Genomic DNA, 22,354 nt, shown 5'->3' with positions numbered 1-22,354 from the left:
AACTGTTCCAAAGGATATTGGTGCATATGATCATGTCGAGATTCTCTCTGCAAAGAAAAATTCTGACGGATTAAATGCTATCATCCATGCCATTATCCCAGATCTTCAGCACCATGTGACTACATGCACTAAGGCTAAAGAATCCTGGGATATCTTAGAAACTGTATTCGAAGGGAATTCCTCTGAGAAAGAAGTTAGACTTCAAAACCTAAATTCTGATTGGGAAAACCTTTGTATGTCTGATGAAGATTTATTTGATGATTTTAATCACAAAGTGTCTGAAAATGTTAATGCATCTTTTGCGTTGGGTAAGACTATTCCTAAAAAGGACATTGTGATGAAAATTCTCAGATCGTTGCCAGCCAAATACGACTCTAAGAAGCATGCCATCGTTGAAAGAAATAACCTTAATACTTTATCCAGAAATACTCTTGTTTGGAAGTTAAAGATCTTTGATCATGAGCATACATCCAAATCTAGGAAAGATATTTCTTTCAAAGAACAAAAGAAAACTAAATTGCTTGATAAAAGTAAAAGTGTTGGCAACTCTGTTTTATTGATCCTATTGAGACTCATTCATCAGATGAAGATCTTAACAACTCAGTTTCACTGATCACAAGACAGTTTATGGATCTTATTTTGAAGAGAAGTAAATGGTTCATCAGAGATAAACCCGGGTCATCAGTCAAACCTCATGACCGTTCTCCTCCTAAAAACAGGGACACCATCGATACTGATATCGAGGATATGCCACAGTGCTTCAAGTGTAAAGGTTTTGGTCATTTTTCTAATGAGTGTCCAAATCGTAGAAAATACACTGGGAACAAAGGTCTTTCTGCAACTCTTGATAAGATCTCTGATCACTATGATTCAGATAAGGATGAAAAGTCAAGTGTTGCACTCCTTGGTGAAAATATTGATTTTGATAATTGTAGCAATACGTACACCAATCTTGATATTCTTCCTGGAGAAACTTCGTCAACCACTATGGAGGATAAAATGGATTTTTCCCTGTCTACTGAAAATTTGTTTTTTATTTTTCAGGTACCTCAATTTGTTTAGTAGCATGCTCAGTTATGGTGTTTGAACCATCCTCCACATTGACATTTTCTTATTGTGCTTTTACGGGTCATGAACTCTCCAAGTGTTACAAGTAAAAACATAAAATAAGATATGACAATAAACTTCAACGGAGAGAAAATCGATTAGCAAACAAGCTCAAACTTGTTCAAAAGTCTAATTCTGAGGTAAGTAAAAAACTCAATTCCTCTCTGAAAAAGTTAATTTCTACAGAATTAATAAGACCTCTCCAGAAAAGAACAAGGTCGAAACATTCTGTGAAAAAGAGTATTAAGAATTCCGTACAAGAGGTGTATGGGGGGTAAATTATTGTTCACCCCAACACAACTTAATTGTGTTGAAAGTGCATCTTGTCTCATGTACCTGACTTCAAAGAGACAAGATTTTTGCACAGTTCAGGCTTTAGGAAAAGAAAGTGTTTTCTTTTTTGGTTTCTTTTTTTTTTGGAATTATGTTGATCTTTTCATATCATAAGTTGGTATTGAAAAGAATTTCCTTATTCATTAAAAAAGGGTTAAAATCGACAATTCTACCTTCTTTAGTGTTATGAATTGGTCGTACGTGAATTCTACTCTGTATATAGGTTCCGTAACCCAACATTCATTTTTCCTTCCCTGAAAAACTCTTTTTATCACAAGATCGCTTGTTGATCTTTATTTGTGTATTTCTTTCACTATAGCATCATGTCTTTTGATAGAAAAGATATTAATATGATTGTTAAGCCATCAATCATGAAGGAAAAAGATAAGTCTCCTTCCTCTACAACTTTAAGGAGAAAAAGCAAGAATATGAAGAAACCAAGGGATAACCCCTCTAATCTTCAGAAGTTTTCTGGTGTTCTTGAAGAGTTGAAGGAAACAAGAAAGGAGATTCAGCAAATAAAGGCTATTGTTTTAAGGAATCTTGAGATTCAGAAGGCCCTGGTTCGACATTAGTCAAGAAGGTTTGTTGGAATTGACTCCTATCCTCATGAACCTTATGTTCCAATGGTTGTTGACGACAAGGAGTTCGAGAACGATAAAGAATTTTTCAGAGGTCTTAATGTCTAGGAAACTTCTTATGAGAATTTATTCTTGTGTTTTAAGAAGGATAACTAGGGTTTGGAATAGCCTATATTGTGATTACACATTGCTATTGCCAACGATTTTCATCTTGCAATATTTTTAGATTTATTTATTTAAATTATGAAGTTTATTTGGAAGATGATTTTGCAGTATTAATCTTTATTGGTTTTATATATTGTAAAAATTGTTATGGGATATGTATGTTTGCGTCCATGAACTGTGATTGTCCCATATATGTCAAAAGTTATGTATGTTGTGTCATTATCCAAATAGTGATGGAAAATAGAATGAACTTTTGGATTGCAAAGATTAATTCAGAGGTCTTAATGTCTAGGAAACTTCTTATGAGAATTTATTCTTGTATTTTAAGAAGGATAACTAGGGTTTGGAATAGCCTATATTTTGATTACACATTGTTATTGCCAACGATTTTCATCTTGCAATATTTTTAGATTTATTTATTTAAATTATGAAGTTTATTTGGAAGATGATTTTGCAGTATTAATCTTTATTGGTTTTATATATTGTAAAAATTGTTATGGGATATGTATGTTTGCGTCCATGAACTGTGATTGTCCCATATATATCAAAAGTTATGTTTGTTGTGTCATTATGCAAATAGTGATGGAAAATAGAATGAACTTTTGGATTGCAAAGATTAAGTCTATGATATCATTATGCAAATATTAATTAAAAATAGAATAAATCTTTGAATATTCCGAGTATTGATCTTTCCCTGATCCACTTTTATGTGTAAGTACTGTATGGCTCCGTAAGTTTTCTTATGTTGAGCATTTCCGATTAAATTAATCATGGGTTCTCTTGTGGTTAATTTAATTGAGTTTTCTGGATACAAATTCATGTTTCATGTGATTTGTTAATGTCCAAAGAAATCCTTCTTTTCTTGTGAAAGTAAGGTCGCTCTTGTTGTTCCTTTCAGGAATGACATTTTATGGGGGAGAGTTTTTAATTGAAATTGTGATTAATTGCCAAATCTTTATGGGGAGTGCGGCTTTGGAATATTGTAGGAGTTTTCTTGTATCTTTATAAACTCCTTGATGAATACACTAAGTTTTGACTATGTGAAATCATCGAAACAAAGTTGATATGTTCTCTTTTAGTTATGAAGTATCTTTATGAGAATTTATTATGATCCCACTAGTTTTCGTACCTTTGCCAATTTATATTGACAAAATAAGGGAGAATTATTGTGTAGTTCACATTACAAATACATATGGTTTACGGATCATTATGTAAGGGGGAGTGATTTTCATTGTGAGATGAAGTATTGACTAAGGGGGAGTGATACATATCACCATAATGTTATTGTCAAAGTTGTGATACAATTGAACTTTGATGTTGTGTGATAATACTATGACATTGCATACCAATAATTGAGATCAATGGTTTTCTTATTGTTATGGATACGGATCTTCAACAACTATGATGCTGAGTTGAACACGTTAAGAATCACTGGAGTATTTGGAAGTGACGAAGATTTCGAGTAATGTTGAAGAACCAAGGAAATAAAGCATTTGGATGAGAAGCTACAAAGTTTATTTATTTTGTAATCCATATGTATTGATAGTTTTGTCACTAAAATTGACAAAGGGTGAGATTGTTAGAGCACTGCTTAGTCGAACTCGCAAGCGTTGCTATCTCAAGCTTGTTTGTCAAGTTTAGTTTCCAAAACTACAAGTCTTGATTTCTAGTCTACTTATAGCTATGTCTCGGATTAAGATAGAATGTGTAGTTGAGCTTTAGACTTCACGACGTTCATCGATTGAAGACGAAGAACTGCTAAGTGGAGCTTGTGGAACTTCATCAACAAAAGATATGTGGAGACTTGAACTCATCTATCACTCAGAAGTCTATTTCTATTCTATCTCCTATTGAGACAAAAGTCGTATAACTATATATACTGTATTTATACACACTTGATATTTCTAGCTGATTTTAACTCGCTTATATATTTCTCGAAATATGTGTTGGTAAGCTTACACTTTAACCAAGTTCATCTTTATTATTGACGAAAGTCAAAAGATGATCATGTGAAAATCGCTTGGTAACATCTTTATTATCGACGGTCATTTATGTAGACTCGGAATGTTTCCTATTGATTTATTGATCACTTGAAAATTGATTTGAAGATAATAGTTTGTGTGAGACAACTATTCCCGTCTTCCATGAATGTTTCAGTGGTTAGCATGTAGTTTAGAACGATTAACCATTGATTGGATATAACACAGTATGCTTACTTGTATGCTAACTTTTGAAAGTTATTCCAAGTCCGGGAACTTAGTATGCATACCCGTATACATACCGACTTAAAAGTTCAAGTCCGGGAATTCAACTGAGTTTGGTCATGTACGATAGTATGCGTACCCGTTCGCATACTGGCGAACCCAAACCAAGTCCATCTACTTAGGTATGCGTACCCGTTTGCATACTTGAGTGGGTTAAGTCCTAAAATCGGTTTTTTCATGAACAGATACATTTATATAATAAGGAATACAATCTTTTGAAAACCGTGGATATAATGTTCATGAATTTATTCGAGTGAATCAAAATCGATTTTTCTTCAATTGTGTCTTGTATACTTCTATGAGAATATAAACAATTGAACAACTCTATAACTAGTTTCATTTGAGTCATTTGAACTAGTTGTGATTAAGATGAAAAACGTTCATATGGCTAACTTCGGTTAACTATTGTTGAGCCAACCATGTGTACACGTTTAGGTACGATTACTCATATCTAAATGAAGTCACATTTCATTTGTGTATAATAAGCTAAGTTCGATCTAACTGTTGAAATATATTAGTTCGACTCTAATCAGGTTTTCATCTAACGGTGAATATTGAATGCTTTGTCACCAAGGTAGCATTGATTGCAAACCCTGTTTTGAAGACTATATAAGGGAGAACTCTAGCAACTGAGAAACCTAATCCCCACACCTCATGTGTGATACTAGTTGCGACTAGAGTCGATTCTCCTTTAACCTAGGTTTTTCCTAAAACCATTATAGGTTAACAACTTAAAGACTTCTTTGGGATTCTGAAGCCAGACCGAACTATTTTCTCTGTAGTTGCGTGTTCTTATCTTACTTTGTTCTATCATATTGAGTACTATATTCTCTAAGATTTTCTCGAGATTTAATATCCGATAGGTAAGATAAAAAGTAGTCACAAACATCTTCGTCTCATCGTTTGTGATTCCACAATATCTTGTTTCGCTACCATACGATTAAGATTATTGTGAAGTGATTGATATTACTAGGTTGTTCTTCGGGAATATAAGTCTGGTGTATCAATTGGTTCATGTTCACTGTGATTTATCAAAAGACGGAACAAAAACTCGTAGGTATTTCCGTGGGAGACAAATTTATCTATTCAATAGACTTTTCTGTGTGAGACAGATTTGTTTATCAAGTCTTCGACTTTGGGTCGTAACAACTCTTAGTTGTGGGTGAGATCAACTAAGGGAATCAAGTGCGCAGAATCCGACGTGGTTGAAGAGGTGTAAGGAACGCGACTTTACCTTACTCAGCGTGAGATTGGTTAGGGTTCAACTACATTCCAGTCCGAAGTTAACTTGTAGTAGGCTAGAGTCTGTAGCGGCTTAATACAATGTGGTGTTCAAATATGGACTAGGTCCCGGGGTTTTTCTGCATTTGCGGTTTCCTCGTTAACAAAATTTCTAGTGTCTGTGTTATTTCTTTTCCGCATTATATTTTTATATAATTGAAATATCACAGGTTGTGCGTAGTTCAATCAATTGGTGAATCCAAACTTTGGTTGTTGATTGAAATTGATTGGCGCTTGGATATTAGTCTTTGGTACCATCCAAGTTATTTCTCATATTAATCCGGCTCACGGATTTCTACCTGTTCAATTGCAGATTGATTTAAGGAATTGAGATATAACTCTTGGATGTATTTTCCTTGATTTTGTATGACTGTCTAGTTGATTCTCTTGGAAATATATTGGAGTTAGTCCATACAAATTTCCTAAACCAAATATATTCGGTGTGGTTGTTAGACCCCCGTTTTCAAACTTTTTACAGTAGAACCTCCATATATTGATACTCCATATATTAATAACCTCTACATATTAATAAACATTTATGGTCCTAACTTGGGCCAGTGAGAAATAATAATCACTGCTCCAGTTTAAAAATGATGATTTTTTCCAGTTATGCCTTAAAGAATTTACCTCCAAATAATAATAATCAATGCTATATTAAAAAAATATATATCTAGTTACATTAAATTTATCATTAAATAAAATACTTATCTAAAGTTGTTTGAGAAAAAAAAGTAATTTTTTTGGATTACTACAAAACCTTTTAACTTGCAGATGCGTAATATCTCATCAACATAGACACCTTCTTGTTGAAGCCAAAACATTTCCAACTTGTCGAGCATGCTTAAAGATTCTTGGAACTAAAAATTCCAAGATATATACATGCACTTATGTATTGGCACTATGAAAATGTATATACATCATCTAAATACAACTACAAATGCATTTCACATACATTGAACTTAAATTTTTACATTTTCTATGGGTACCTATCTATATTAATAACCTCCCTATATTAATAATTTTGTGGATGCCCAAGAGTATTGATATAGATAGGTTCTACTGTATACATATTATCAATGATCATTAAGTTGGTCTGCTTGCAATTGTATCAAGTTTTTTCTATACAGGTTGTCGAACAAAAAGGTTGGGTGTATTTGGTATCCCATGTGTTACCATATTTGACGTGTTCTGTACGATATCTTGTTATTACACAACAATTGGATTTTACATCAGCTCGATGATAAAAATATTCACAACCCGATTACAAACTTAACACAACTTAGTAGTATTTTAGAGATAACAATAACTATGGAATCGATGAATGACCAAGTTAGTCTTTATAACTGGATCTTTCGGTTGCCTCGAGCATAAGGAAACTATATACGCATGCAACGTAGGAGTATTGGAAGGAAATTTAGCAAGAACTCTAATGAGATTCACTGCGTTTTTATATTTCTTTATAGAGACTTCAACTTTTAACTGAAATTAGTCAGATAGATCTGAGAGTTTTCCACCATAATTTTCTGGAGTAAACAAATGAATTTCGTTTCTTAAACCCAAAGTTGTTCTTTGATTCTGTCGAAGCTTCACCAACTATGAGGAGAAATCCTACAAGGTCATAATCATAAGTTTTTTTTTGTCATGAATGTAAAATGAGCTCATAACACATAGTTCGCAACTCAACTTGAATTTTTACCGTTACACCCTAGTGTCAAATATGTAAGCATAATCATTAAGTTGCACTATCCATATCTGACTATAGTAAATTTGTATCTGTGAACTTCTTGGTAACATGCCTAATTAAGTTTTAACCTTTGCCAACTAACATCTTTTGTGGTAATTCGCGGTTTAAATGTCACGCGGTTTAAAGATCACTCTCTTTACTTGAAGATTACTCCCTCTCTTATGAAAGTATGTTTACCTATTATGCAGATGGTGGCATATATTATATTTAATCTTTTTATATACCTGCACTTCATTTGTTGTGCAGATGATTGTAGCAACAATTTATGTATTCTTGTATGGAAAGATTTACTTGTTACCGAGTGGATTGAAAAAAACCATATTAAATTATGCACGATCGACGCGTAATTTGTCTTTACAAGATGCAATCGCATCTGGAGCCTTGGTCCAGATGGGTTTCCTCGCGTCACTGGAAGTAGTTTTATGGTTCGACATGAAAAGTTTTCTGAGTATTATAGTATGGAGTCATTTTTTGAAAGCATTGGAGCTGATTATACTTTTGGTTGTTCGTGGGATATATGGTTCTTCCAATAGTTGATCTTCCATATCAAGTAATTTGATACATCACCTTTAAGTTTAACAAAAACAAAGTTAGTGATGTTTGAAAGGTCAAAGATGTATAAAATTGATTTTAAGAATTGTGTTGATTGATTTGAAGAATTTTTTATGATAACTTCGATCGTTATTAAGATTGTGTTTAGATCTCTCAAGATTTAGTCAGAGAAGAATGTAGAAGAAGATCGAAAATGAAATTTGAATTTTAAAGAAAATAAAAACGATACGACGCCATGAAAGTAACAAGAGTGAGAGAGAATCTCAAATAAGTTTTATTAACGGAATAACCAACATCTGATACAGACTAGACTATATATAATCAGAGACAAAGGATAACTATCCAGTACGACAGGTTGTAACAGAAAAAGAATTAACATTTTTACACTTCAGTATCCTTACAATGTATTATTGCAACAACAAGTTATACAAATGTTTAAGGATAAATTATGATTTAAATTGTATTTTGATTTCCATGAATAACCGTAATCTACTCCTTAATTATTATTTAAATTTAACATGAAGAAATCTGTTAATTTGATTCACATGTATCAGAAAAAAACAAATCCCTAATTTTCTTTTATTTTCTTGTCGAGTACCAATCTCTTTATAATATTTGGTTTTTCTTCGATTTTATAATCTAAATATGCTAGATTCGATTTGAAATTTTCAGATATTTTGCAAATATTTGGTTACATGTATAATTAAAGAGTAGTTTTTTTTTCTTTTTCTTTCTTTCTTTCTGTCTTTCTATCTTTCTTTCTGCGACATTATTTTTTATTTCAATATTTCATCTCTAATGGCTTTTGTATGCCAAATAGTTGATTTAGAAAGCCATACATACGATTCCTTTGATTGTTATAATCATTTCAAATATATCATCGGTAGAAATTCATTGGAAGTAATCGTGATTTTACAATTTGCTGAAGATCAATGACTACCGAAATGATTATGAAAAATGATGAGTTGCGCATATTCACAAGTATATCTTTCGATATCGTTGGTTCCGTCTTTGAACAAGATATCTATTTATCATTTTTTTCCATTTTTATGTATTAATGAAATTAAAAAATATTCTTTACGAAAAGTATATCAGTTTTATTCTAAAGATAGTTGTAATTCAATAAATATATAAATATCAACGGGTAAGTTTTTACCATTTTTTTATAAAAGATTTGACTATGTCATCAAGTATAAACAATAGTTACCTCACTTGTAATATTGCAGAAATTAATATAAAAGCCCAGATATAAAAATTATTTGTATTTCTATAAAATTTCTAGTATATCATTTTTTTTCCAATTTAACATGGAACATACATAATTTTTATCCACTTTAATCATATGAAACCATAATTGTATTATTTTAATTTTTTATTTTTGAACAAAGGCACTTTATTTTTGAAGGCACAACTTAGTTAAATTGATTGACACCATAATTCATGATTTGATTCTTCACCAATAGGTGTTCATAAAATAGGCCAAACAATCAGAACGCATGTTTTCATAGTTAATGTTATTTGATGTGGTTTAATATTATGCGGTGGGACAAACTACCATTTTCTTAGAAGTTGCTCATTACACATGCACATCTTGTAGTGATGGTGTTCATCCAATTTGGTTGTTTTCTATAATTTGGCACTTTACTTTCTAGGTATATAATCATTATCAGATTGGGATCATCATACTAATCTTGGCCAAGTTTTCTAGTTTTACCCAGATGACACGTTTAAGAATGAACAACCATGGTGAATCTTCTTGGAACATTACTTTCGTTAGCATGAGCAATTGTACTTGTGTTTATTGAAAACGACTACATCAAATCTAAATAACAAGGAATTTCCAAGAAAAGCTTAATGAAGTGAGATACACTTATCTTCACTGCTAACTCAACTAGGTGAATTTTTCACTGCTAACTCAACTTTTTTTTTCTTTTTGAAATATTTATGATAAAGTTGCTTATAAGGTTGTTTGGCAACCATTATTATAATAATAGATTATGAGCTTATAATCAATCATCCAGCCTATAATTCATTACTCGGGTGTTTGTTAAAATTTATAATAACCGATTATTTTGATCATAATTGAGAAAACTTAGTATTGTCCTAAATAGAAAAAAAATTGTTTTTAAAAATTATCATAATCAGTAAAAATGATTCTTTGCTTCTCGATCTCCATTTCATTTGTTTAGATATAGGTCAATATATTCAAGATTTTGTATGAAAAATATTTATTAACAAAGTTGAGTTTGATTGTTTTTCAGAAATATTTATTTAAAATTTGGGACAATGTTTTTCATCTTGTTTATCTTCATCATTTCACCAAACTTCCAATTAGTGCGCTCATGAACGAGAGTTTCCTTTGTTTATCTTCTTCTTTGCCTTCAAATTTTCCTTCCCCTGATCTTTTTTTTTGTCTTTTCTTAGTTGGAGGTTTGATTTAGTTAATATCCAAAATTTGTAGACTTTTTTGGTTTTTACCTATTTCTTTGTAACCATCACATATATTACTAACGACGACTTCAAGCACCACTTCGGAAAAATCAAGTTGGGTAGCCAAGTCAAGTTGGGATTCAAACTTTGCCATTTAGTAAGAAGAGATAGAAATTTTTTATGTAAAATATTTGGGGTATTTTTTGTGTTTGGAGTGTCACATTTTTGTAGCGGTGGAGAAAGAGTCTTTGGAGATTCAAAATCAACCAAATGGTAAAGACTCGATCACTTATCTTGTTTCCCATAATGGCACGACCAGTTGCCAGACCAGCTGACATGACAAATGGGTAGGTTACCCACCCCATAGGAACCAACCTTAGCTATATTGAAACCATAGCCAACCATATTTCTTACCTTGAGCTCATCCATTTTCTTGTTCTCCAACCTTTCCATTCCACTTACCATATACGTATGATCATTGATCATTGTTAAATTGAATCAATCATTCTAGAAATAGCAAATCTTTTTCATACCACACAACAAATGGCACGTTTTGAAACAAACCAAATTGGTGAATCTTCTCACAAATCCAAGTGGTTATTGATTATGACTACATGAAATCCAAGTCCTAAGAAATTTCTAGGAAAGGTTAATTAATCATCAAGTAATACACTTTTCTTTCACTCTCAATTTCAACTCATGTCAATTATCTTTTTCTTTTTTTCCCATTTGACAAATGTATTTTGATGATAGAAAAATTCGTTATTTAGTTACAATTATTCACTAATTCTCTTTTAAAGACTAGAGTGGAGAATATTAAATATTTGCCTAGACTTACACGAAAGAGTCAACATTGACTTCACTTGACCTTGCAAAAGGTAAACATTGACCTCAGCATGTGGTCATCAGTAGTGATTCATCACAACTAAAGTGTACACAAATTTGACTGACCCACCTAAGCCACCTTCACTCCCTTTACTTAATTATAGTTGCTCGTTAATGGGACCACTAACCACCAAATTTTTATCATAAAACCAGTTTGTCACTTCTTAACCATTAGATCTAATCAACTAATTCACCCACACTCAACGGCCAAGATGAAAAGGTATCATAACTCACAATTTGCAGCTGCAACTCCGCCAGTTTCTGAAAAAGAGTTTTTCTTTTTCGAATGAAAAAATTTTATATTAAAAGGAAAAAGAATCCAAGAAAACACATGAACTAGGGGATTGTGGTGAAAAAATCCAGGATCAAAAGGTATCGTGACTCATAATTTGCCGCTGCAACAGGTTGTTCATTACTCCCTCAGTTTCTGAAAAAGAGTTATGTCCATTTTAATCTTTTTCAACCCAAAAATAGATCAGATTGAAAATTATATTTATCCTTTTGTGAGAATCAAATTGAAAAATGATAATTATTCTTTTCTAGAAACATGATGGCTAATAAAAAACTATTGTTGGTATAACAATCCCATTTTAGTCGGAACTTATATAAAAGAAAACAACACTATACATATTAAGGATATTCTATCAATAGCTGCTATCATGAGTGTGTATCTATCGATACCGCTCGATATGATGATGGCCAATTTAATTGAAAAAGATTCTGATGCTGGCGAGTATCGAATATAGGTCGTTCAAAGACTTCAGTATTGTGACATCCGCCATCCAAATTTATCAAAACCTATTTATTCTCCCTGCTCCCAATTACACATTATCATAAAAAGAAAAGATACACTGAAATCTAATTTTCATTAATTAATCAAAGAAAAAACATTTTTTTTTGACAACAAATAATAAATTAATAAATAAAAACATGAAATAAATATAATAATCACACACACTCTATCAGACAAAACTCCATTTCTTTGCAGCTCAGACTTGAGACATACTCTCTCTCTTTCAGCTTTCTCTTTCTTCTTCTTCTTCTCTTCTTCGCAGCCCCTCTCTCTCTCTCAAACCCACCCCCACACAGCAATCCTCTCTCTAAATCTCGCAGAAATTTAACTCCTGTTTACTCTTTTCCATTTTCCCCTAAATTTTTTGAATTTTTTTTCTAGGGTTTCATTTTTTTTTGGTTGATTGGAGCCCCCAAATTCAGTTGATTACTTCATGGTTAGTATCATTTTAGTAGGTTACTTTGATTTGGGGGAGATTGGTTACAGTTACTGGATATCAATTTGGAGTAATTTTTTCAAGTGAAGAAGGGGATTCAATTTGGGCGTGTTTTTGGCAGTTTGAAGGTAAGTGGAGTGAAGTTTTTTTTTTTTTTTTTAGTTGAATTGTTGATTTCTGAGTGTTTTGTACTTGTTTTGTTGTGTTTCTGTATGGGTTTTTTAGTTGAATTTGTAGATCTGTGTTGAAAGAGGGGTTTTGATTTGAGGATTTTGGTTTAGCAGTGAGTATTGAGTAGAGGGATGATAAGGAATCTAGGTATGTGGGTGAAATTTTAGGAATTTTTGTTAGAATGATCTGTTAAGTGTACTTAGGGTGAAAAATTAGGATTTTGAATTGGTGGAAAAATTTGATATCACTTGGATATGTGGAGGTGATTGGAATTACAGTGGACTTGTAACCTAGTGGGAAAACAGTGTGAAATTGTGGATCTTTGAACGATGAAATAGTCTTTTTGTTTGTGTTATCATGGCTAGACGAAAGGTTGGGTTGAGGAGAAACATGCAACTGTCTGAGGACAATGTGTTCAAGAGACTTCGTATTGGGTGGCTTATCAGAACAAAATGAAACTAATTTTGGAAATCTTCTATTGTTGTTTTGTTGGTATACTTTGAAACCCAGGTAGATGTTTTGGATGGAAACGATAATGAACTTAGAAAGATCGATGTTTTCTTTTTAGTAGAAGAAAGTGAACCATCTTGGCATTTGGAGTCAATTTTGATTTTAAAGATATGCCTGTAAGTTACTACTATTAGGTGAAGTGTTTAGCAAACAAATACTGAGAAATTTCTAGTCATGCTGGTGCTGATTTTGTTTGGAAGCTTCGTGGTGGAGTTCATATTGTGTTGGATACTTAATTTTCCAGTTGATAGTACCATGTATTCAGCGTGGCCTGGTCGTGCATTTGCCAGTGACCAACTAACCCAAGTCTCTAGGAAGTATATCTATGTTATCTTACGGTTAAAGATGCGATTAAACTTCTGACACATTCTGTTTTTACTAGTGTGTTTATTGTTTTGTCGATGGAGTAACTAGATAATCATATTTGGAAGGGCATTTATTATATGCTCTTTAGCATGTTTTTGAAGGGAACTTACCAGATTGCCTATACGTCTAATTTGGTCTGATTTTAGAGGCATATTTGAGTGATCAGCAATACTATTTGGAGATTGAAATGCTTGTATATAGCAGTAAGTCAGATTAGAGGGTTGATGCAGCTTCAGCGTGCCTTGGTTGGCCATTATGGTATTAATATCATTTGTATTATTTGGGAAACATGTTATTGACGGATGCTGGAACTCTAATGTATTTATCAGTTTACCTTTTATATTCTATATTTACATCATTGTTCTGCATAACTGCAAATTACTAGTCCCTAGTGTAGTAAAATTGCACTCTTAGCGCATGCCAGCATGATATTTGATTGTATGGTAATTTTACTAACTTAAATCTTCTTTATAGGTGCTTCAACCAGCAGTTTCATATTGATAACTGCATTTCAGATAAAATGCAGACTTCAGTAAAATGCTCAGATAGTGGTAGCTGTAGGTATCTGTGACTGCTCTTTTGTTTGGGAGCTCAATATAGACTTCAGCAAGTGGACCTTCTCATAAACGGAAGCAACCTTGTGAGAAAACATCCACCTATTTATCCTACTGATGAGCACAGATAATTCATTTTTTCCTGGGTGCTGAGACTATTGAACTACATCGGTTAATAGTCAAAACTTTGTTGATTTGTATAAGAAAGTAGTTAATCATGCCTTCGTGGTGGGGCAAATCTTCATCCAAAGAAGTAAAGAAGAAAGCAAACAAGGAGAGCTTCATGGACACACTACACCGGAAATTTAAAACTCCGACTGAAGAAAAAGGCACCGTTAAAACAGGAGGATCTCGAAGACGTAATGGTGACATAGTTTCAGAAAGGGGTTCTCGATCTCGAGCAGCATCAAGATCACCATCACCGTCATCCCAAGTATCACGATGTCAAAGTTTTGCAGAAAGGACTCAGGCACAACCGCTTCCACTTCCTGGAGGTCCCTCTGCAAAAGTAGGTCGCACCGACTCGGCCCTTAGTGTACAAAGACCTGGACGTGAAAAATCCTCCAAACCCTTATTGTTTTTGCCTCTTCCAAGACCCGATTGTATTTCGAACAGGACTGATGCCACTGATGTTGATGGAGATTTGGCCACTGCTTCAGTTTCTAGTTCTACCTCTACTGAGAGTGAGGATCCATCCGACTCTCGTCTTCCTAGCCCCCAGGCAACTACTGTTGCCAATAGCCCTTCAAGGTAAGATTGCATGAAACTTTTAGATATTTTTTGTCAGTACACCTACTAATCCACTTTTTTGTTTGGATCTTTTTCTGACTTCTTAGTCGTACCTTGCAGGGGCACACTCAACAAGGATCAGTTTCCTGCTGTCACTTTAAAGAACTCGAGAGAGTCACTAAAGCCGGCTAATTTAGTGTTCAATCATCCAGTTCTTTCAACCTCACCTAGGCGGGGCCCATTAAGCAATTATGCCCCCACATTGCAGATCCCTCAAAACAGTGCATTCGCCAGTGCTCCAGATAGTTCTATGTCAAGTCCTTCTAGAAGTCCTATGAGAGGGTTTGGTCCGGAGCAAGTTGCAAGCTCTGCTGCTTTTTGGGCAGGTAAACCTTACGAAGCTGCTCTTCTTGGATCTGGCCACTGCTCGAGTCCAGGTTCTGGTCATAATTCAGGGCATAATTCAATGGGAGGAGATGCGATGGCGCTGTTGTTTTGGCAGCAGAGCAGGGGTAGCCCCGAGTGTTCCCCGATACCTAGCCCTAGAATGACAAGTCCAGGACCTAGCTCCCGGATCCATAGCGGTGCTGTCACTCCTCTTCATCCACGGGCTTGTGGAACAGTTACAGATGCAGCAAACTGGCCTGATGATGGGAAGCAACAAAGTCACCGTTTGCCACTTCCTCCTTCAAATTCATCTCCTTTCTCTCCATCAAGCTCAGCTGCAGGATCTTCTTCAGTTCCGCGAAGTCCTGGAAGGGCAGAGACTCCGGTACCCCCAGGATCGCGCTGGAAGAAGGGAAAGCTACTAGGCAGAGGCACATTTGGACATGTTTATGTTGGATTCAATAGGTACACCCAGTTTCTTGTTAGTTTTCCCTTGATTTACTTGTTATAATATTCTGTTGTTATTAGTACTGATTTTCTGTGTCATTCTGCCTGAATTTAGCCTTGCAACCTGTCTAGTTCAGAAATTTATATTAAAATACGTCATTTTAGCCTGCCCCATGTACTATATTGTTATTCTCAGTCAATGTATAGGGTTCCCTGCACAAGAAATTTGTAAACTTGATCTTTCTTTAATTAGTCAGCCTCAAGTGATCACGTATTGTTGTTGAAACTTGTGGGAACTCCCCTCTTATTTTATGTTGTTTCTATTACAGAGAAAGTGGGGAAATGTGTGCAATGAAGGAGGTTACACTTTTTGCTGATGATGCCAAGTCAAGAGAAAGTGCGAAGCAGCTGGGGCAAGTAAGACTTCCATTAGATTTTAGGAGCCTGGTTGTCTTCTTTATGTTCTCTGCAATTCATTATATTCTTCCTTTGCATTGATATGTAAATTTTGGATGTCGTTTTAGGAAATTATTCTGCTGAGTCGGTTGCGGCATCCAAATATAGTACAGTACTATGGGACTGAGACAGTAAGTATTTGGATGATGGTTTTAAAAATCTCATACTCTTTCTAGACTTCTTGTGGTTGCCATCTATTGAATATTTTCTTACTATCACGACCTTAACTCTTCATCAATTGCAATGTCACACTGATACTATCTATCCTCCAATAAACATGCTTTCACTATTCAATCTCAAATAAGAGATGATTTCATACTCTACATTGTGCTATGACTTGTGATATTTCTTCCATTCTAAGGAAATTAAATGGCAGTTGATGCCTTGAAGATTTTGCCTTTTTTTTTGGTCAGCTGATGGTCTAATATGTTTTTCTGGAACAGGTAGATGATAGGCTTTACATCTACTTAGAATATGTATCTGGTGGCTCCATCTATAAGCTCCTTCAAGACTATGGGCAGTTTGGTGAACTAGCAATACGTAGCTATACCCAGCAAATTCTTTCAGGGCTTGCTTATTTGCATGCAAAGAATACAGTTCACAGGTACTCTCTTCTCATTTTAAAACATTGCTGGTAATAATGATGTTTTGGTATCTAATTTATGTAACTATTTTTTTGCGTTCAGGGATATCAAAGGAGCAAATATACTAGTGGACCCCAATGGACGGGTCAAACTAGCGGACTTTGGGATGGCTAAACATGTAAATCTTCTCATCTCCTCTCCTCTACCTTTCGCCTCTTTCATTTTTAACGGAGTCCAGTCACATGTTGATAATAGTGTCTCTAATTCTCTGATTTTGGAAAAGATTCTCCTTGTTTAGGATATGTACCCTAGTTTAATTACCTATAAGTTCACTTTTCTACTTCCCTCATGAACTATCTCATAAGTTACTCATATGTTGCCCCCTTTAAAGACGTTAAAAATATATTCATTTGTGGTTAAACTGTACTTTTTTCCACTAAATAATTGTCACCTATTCTCAAATATGAAGTATTTGATTTTAACTTACCCATATCTAGTTCATTATGCTTCTTTTGCCAAGCGATATGCCTTCTTCATTGTGGGTGAAGTTCCTATTTGCTAAAAGCCCAATACTTACCCGTTTTTTTGTTCATAATGAGCTAAAATGTGCGTGGGTTTCACAATGCTTATCCATAACTAGTTCATTTTGCTTCATTTTAACTTGTCCTCTTCAACATGTATATCTCATTTTGTGGCTGGTGAGTGCTCGATCGGTAAAGTTCTACTTGACAAAGTATGCCCAAATGAGTACTCATAGGCATTAGTATTCACAGTTATTTGTCTTGGATTATCCGGTTTTGTTTAGATTTTTAAATCTCGACGGTGCTGATTACAGATTACTGGGCAGTCTTGTCCATTATCGTTCAAGGGAAGTCCTTACTGGATGGCACCCGAGGTAAAAGTTGTTTCATGCTCGAGCTACTGCTGCTGTTTGGTTTTGATCATACTTTCAATTGCATCTAAGCTTTTCTATCTTTCATGCAGGTTATAAAAAATTCTAGTGGCTGCAATCTTGCTGTTGATATATGGAGCCTTGGATGTACAGTTTTGGAGATGGCAACTACAAAGCCTCCTTGGAGCACTTATGAAGGGGTCAGTTGCTTGGATTCAGGAACCTACATGATGTCCTATTTGCATATCAAAATTGATCTAAGAAGTTCAATTTTTACAGACTAAAGATACTAATTCTTTTATCTCTGAATACCTGTAGTCCAAGATAGCATTATTGCACTCGGCATTCTGTTGGCAAATGTCTGATCTTCTTTGTATTCTGTGAAGGTTGCTGCGATGTTTAAGATCGGGAACAGTAAGGAACTTCCTGCAATTCCTGATCATCTTTCTGAGGAAGGCAAGGAATTTGTGAAGCTGTGCTTGCAACGGAATCCACTTCATCGTCCTACAGCTGCTCAGCTTTTGGAGCACCCATTTGTGAAAAATGCTGCTCCAGTTGAAAGACCGATTCTCGGACCTGAGCCTTTAGAATCTCCCGGGGTTACAAATGGCATGGGATCTCTGGTTAGATGCTAATATTTCTCCTTATCTCTGCCATCTATTATTTCGTACCCTGTTACTGTTGTGTTTTCTTTGCTTCTAACTTATTGTTTTACAAAAATAATAATTTAGAAGTCTCCATTTTATTGAAATCCATGCTTATGAGGACTCTAATTGCTTCTTTTCTTATCATGTCTTACACTGCCTTGGACTAATGATTCCAGTTGTAAACCTTGCTTACACTCCCTTCGTTTTCTTTTTCTTTATCAATATTGGTTATAACTTCAATGGTTTGGGCAGTCAACAACAAAGATCAAAACTGATACAAGAGGGCACTGTTCGATCTTAGATTGTGTTCATTTAAGAAAATTTCTTGAGATAAGTGATATAATCTCAGCAAATGGTTGTTGGTTTTTAGTGGTAGAGCATGATTCTTGTAGCTGGCGAGTATTTGGTTACAGAAACGATGATAGGGGGGTTGGTGTTTATCAACATTATTTATATTAGGAAAGAAACAGAAAAAAGAGGTAGGACATTATCTTCCCTCAAAGAAGAGAGGACTAAGAATTTGATAACCTTTTAGGTTCACTGTGGTTTTAGTGATATATGGAAAGTATAGGATGTCACCATTGGATAAAGCACACAAAACACTGAAAAAAAAGTTTTGTTTCGTTACAGTAGATATAATATTAGGATTCTTAGGGAAGACAAGTATGGTTTTATGGGCCTTGACATCCTGAATATGGTATCAATTATTTCTATCCTGATAACTGGGTTGTTCTTGCAAAATGGTGATGAGAGTGTAAAATCTTATGCAATGGGATGTGTAAAGGGGGAGTGAAGGTAAATAAGAGATTTTTGGAAGTTGTCAGGATTATATTGGATCATCTATGGATTTATGGCCTAAATGCAACTTTAGATGTAGCTTGCTTTCACATCTTCCGAATCTTGAATTTGCTTTTAGTTTCATATTGATTTGCCACATTTGTTATCAATGCGGTCATGTGTATGTATTATTCCCTAGAGTAGTAGTGTGAATTATGCGAACCTCTTTGGGAAACATTATTAAAAGCATCTGTTGATACTCGTGGCTTGTGTAATTAGACTACTTTCAGATGTTAATGTGGTTTCATGGTCACTATTCAGGGCGTTGCGCATGCAAGGAACCTTTCTTCCTTGGATTCTGAAGGATTAGGACCAGGGTCAGGATTACATCAGTATAGGGGTGTAAAAACATTTCCAACTTCCAGGTCAGATTTATGTCCTCAGTTTCTTTTATACATCAGTTGTAAATCGAAACTTGAGTTTGACTTGATTACTTTTCTGATTTTATTTGCGTGTTCCTAGTGATAGCCACATGCTGAAAAACTTATCATGCCCAGTATCGCCCATTGAAAGCCCTCTTCTGCATGGAAGATCACCGCAACATATGAATGGAAGAATGTCGCCGTCTCCCATATCTAGTCCACGTACAACCTCTGGATCATCGACACCTCTAACTGGTGGCAATGGAGCCATACCATTTCATCATTTGAAGCAGGGTTACTCCCATGAAGGTTTTTGCATTTCAAGGTCTCCAAACAGCCACTATGGCAATGGCTCTACCTATCATGACACAAAACCTGATCTCTTTCGGGGCCTTCAGCCCTCATCTCATGGGTTCCGGGAATTAATGGCGTCAGATAATGAAGTTCGCGGAAAGCAATTTGGCAGGCCTGCTCATGAACACCAAAGGGAACTTTATGATGTACAGACAGTTTTGGCAGACCGTGTATCTCAGCAGCTCTTGAGGGATCAAATAAAGTTGAACCCATCTCTGGATCTTAATCCTGGCTCTCCAATGCTTGGGCGCAGCAATGGTATATAATATCGCATAGACCCATACAGTCCAAGCCTGACTCTTAAGCAAATCACATGATCTGTCCAGGTCGGTTCATTTTGAGGGTTACAACAAACCCATTTGTACATCAAGGACCAGAAAAGGAAAGTCAAAATTCATGGAATAAAATTATTTTGAAGCTGTGGCTGAAAGGAGAAGATGGTTCTGATAAGTGAAGTGACCGCGTTATTGGGACTTGTTGGCAGATACTCTGGGGATTCAAGTTTGATATGCTTAAAGTCAAGTTTTGAGCAGCTAAACCTTCCTTTCAGCTAAACTAACTTATTGGAAATTGACAAGAAAGTCCACACTCTGAAGTGAAAAACGAGAACAGCTTACATTAATCAAAATTTCGGCAGTTCTGAGAATAGGCGAAAAAGCATTCCTAGTAGTGGAAAGAACTGTAAATTATTATAGGTCATCATAGCACAAATGAAAAAAGAAAGAAAATGAGCATGTTGCAAAGATACTAGTAGCATTTGGCACCAACTTTCTATTTTTTTTCTTCTTTCCTAATATCTTGTTCTGAAATCGGGTGTACAGAAGGTGGGGGAAGGGTTTTAAGGACTGGATTTTGCCAATGTTGTGAAGAATTTTCCAAGACTTTACAAAAATCATGATAAATCTTTAACTAGTAGTTTTCACATAATATTCATTGTGCAAGAAAGACAAAGTTGCAGCATCTCCTAATTACCTCATTCTTTTCTGGTTCAAAACCTCGCTACACATAAGTGCCGGTGTTAAGCGAAACCAAACTCTCCATATAAATCACTGGTTGTATGCGACATAAGGTGATGCTACTACGCTGGAGTTCCTGGACATTCAGTATTCTTTGTGATCCATTGCTTGGATCATATAAAACAAATCCGTAGTCGACATCAAACAGAATTTCACCATTTTTAAGAGACCATATCGGCTTTAAATAAAGATTTTTGGATATTATTTGATTGGTAAAAGTGAATTGTTTAGTCCAAGATGCATCAACTCCATACTCCTGCATCACCCATATATCGGTACGACGATCCAGAGGGTGATTGAAGACTAAACAAAGGCACTCACTTAACATTCCAAGATTTTTTCGGGAATTTTGATTTCCTCGATCTAACATAGTTTCTTCTGGTAATGGAACCTCAAGGACATTCTCATTGCTAATGTCGAAAGACACAATAACCTCAGGAGAGTTTTGTTGGGTGATGGCAACACCTAACCAATGAAGAGCTCCATTGAAAACAATCTTGTTAAAGGGGTGGCAAACCTAATAAGACAAAAAGGGTCATTAGGTGGTAATTCAAGTGTCCCTTATCAAAAAAAATGGAAATGACCAATTAATCCTTATTATTAATAATCAAGATTAGTGATGATAATCAAGATTAGTGTTGTTAATTAATTTTCACTTATAATAACTCTAAAATCAGATTTTTAGAGTTATAAAAAAAAAATTAGTGGAGAAGAAAAAGAAAACTTATGTGATATTTGTGAAACCCTAGATTTTGATTCCCTCAACCAAAATGAGTGATTCTAGTGGCAAATTTGAGATGGGTGAATCTCTATACGATAGAGAAAACAAATACTACATACCCCTTGATGGAGATCCTGATATAGAGTATCTCTTAGATGGTAGAGATGTTTTAACCCATAGTGAAGGTCAATCTCAACCAATTGAAGAAATTAGCCAACAAAGTGAAGAACCAGCAACTGAAAATGACCAGGTATACTTCTAAACTAGTTCTCATTAGCTTTTTGTTACCTAAACTTCTCTAAAGTACGTAAAAAAATCAAATTTTAAAAAATTTCAAAAGAACTTACGGTTGGTAATTAGCTAGTTATCAATCGTAATTGAATGTTACAGTTCGTAAAGTTTCCAATACCAACCGTAACTGGTTCAATTTGGGGAAAAACTCAATCGTAATACCATTTACGGTTAGTATAAAATTTTCGAGTCGAACCGTAATTTCAGTACGGTTGGCTATGTTCTTCAGTAGTTACCAACCGTAACTCATCATGTGCATGGAAGTATTTACTGCACTTCTTACGGTTGGTAATATGTAAATAGCTACCAGCCGTAATTGTGTTACGGTTTGTGATCTGTGGTTTTTACCGATCGTATAATGATGTTTTCATTTTCATTTCACCCTATTTACAATTTGTTACAGGAGGACCACTACCAACCGTATTTGTGTTACGGTTTGTAAGTGATTGTAATTACGAA

General features: G+C 34.8%; 1 protein-coding gene across 3 annotated transcripts; it reads left to right on the top strand.

Annotated features, from left to right (window-relative positions):
- Positions 1-12,317: 12,317 nt before the first annotated feature.
- Positions 12,318-20,777, top strand: LOC113274722 (mitogen-activated protein kinase kinase kinase YODA-like). 3 transcript variants are annotated; one of them, XM_026524113.1, is made up of 12 exons: positions 12,318-12,699; positions 14,093-14,922; positions 15,022-15,753; positions 16,065-16,152; positions 16,260-16,322; positions 16,635-16,795; positions 16,878-16,953; positions 17,611-17,670; positions 17,760-17,867; positions 18,054-18,290; positions 19,413-19,516; positions 19,614-20,133. In XM_026524113.1, the coding sequence occupies exons 2-12, from the start codon at positions 14,390-14,392 to the stop codon at positions 20,131-20,133; spliced, it is 2,682 nt and encodes an 893-aa protein (XP_026379898.1). In that variant the 5' UTR covers positions 12,318-12,699; positions 14,093-14,389. The 3 variants fall into 3 exon arrangements, with proteins under 3 accessions (XP_026379898.1, XP_026379900.1, XP_026379899.1); XM_026524115.1 differs by lacking the exon at positions 12,318-12,699 and having other exon boundaries at positions 14,390-14,922; positions 19,620-20,777; XM_026524114.1 differs by lacking the exon at positions 12,318-12,699 and having other exon boundaries at positions 14,390-14,922; positions 19,614-20,777.
- Positions 20,778-22,354: the final 1,577 nt, after the last annotated feature.

The sequence above is a fragment of the Papaver somniferum genome, chromosome 4 (assembly GCF_003573695.1).
Source record: "Papaver somniferum cultivar HN1 chromosome 4, ASM357369v1, whole genome shotgun sequence".
In the NCBI taxonomy this organism is placed as follows: Eukaryota; Viridiplantae; Streptophyta; class Magnoliopsida; order Ranunculales; family Papaveraceae; genus Papaver; species Papaver somniferum.
The sequence above is the reverse complement of the archived record's forward strand: the minus strand, read 5'-3'. Positions and strand labels throughout refer to the sequence as shown.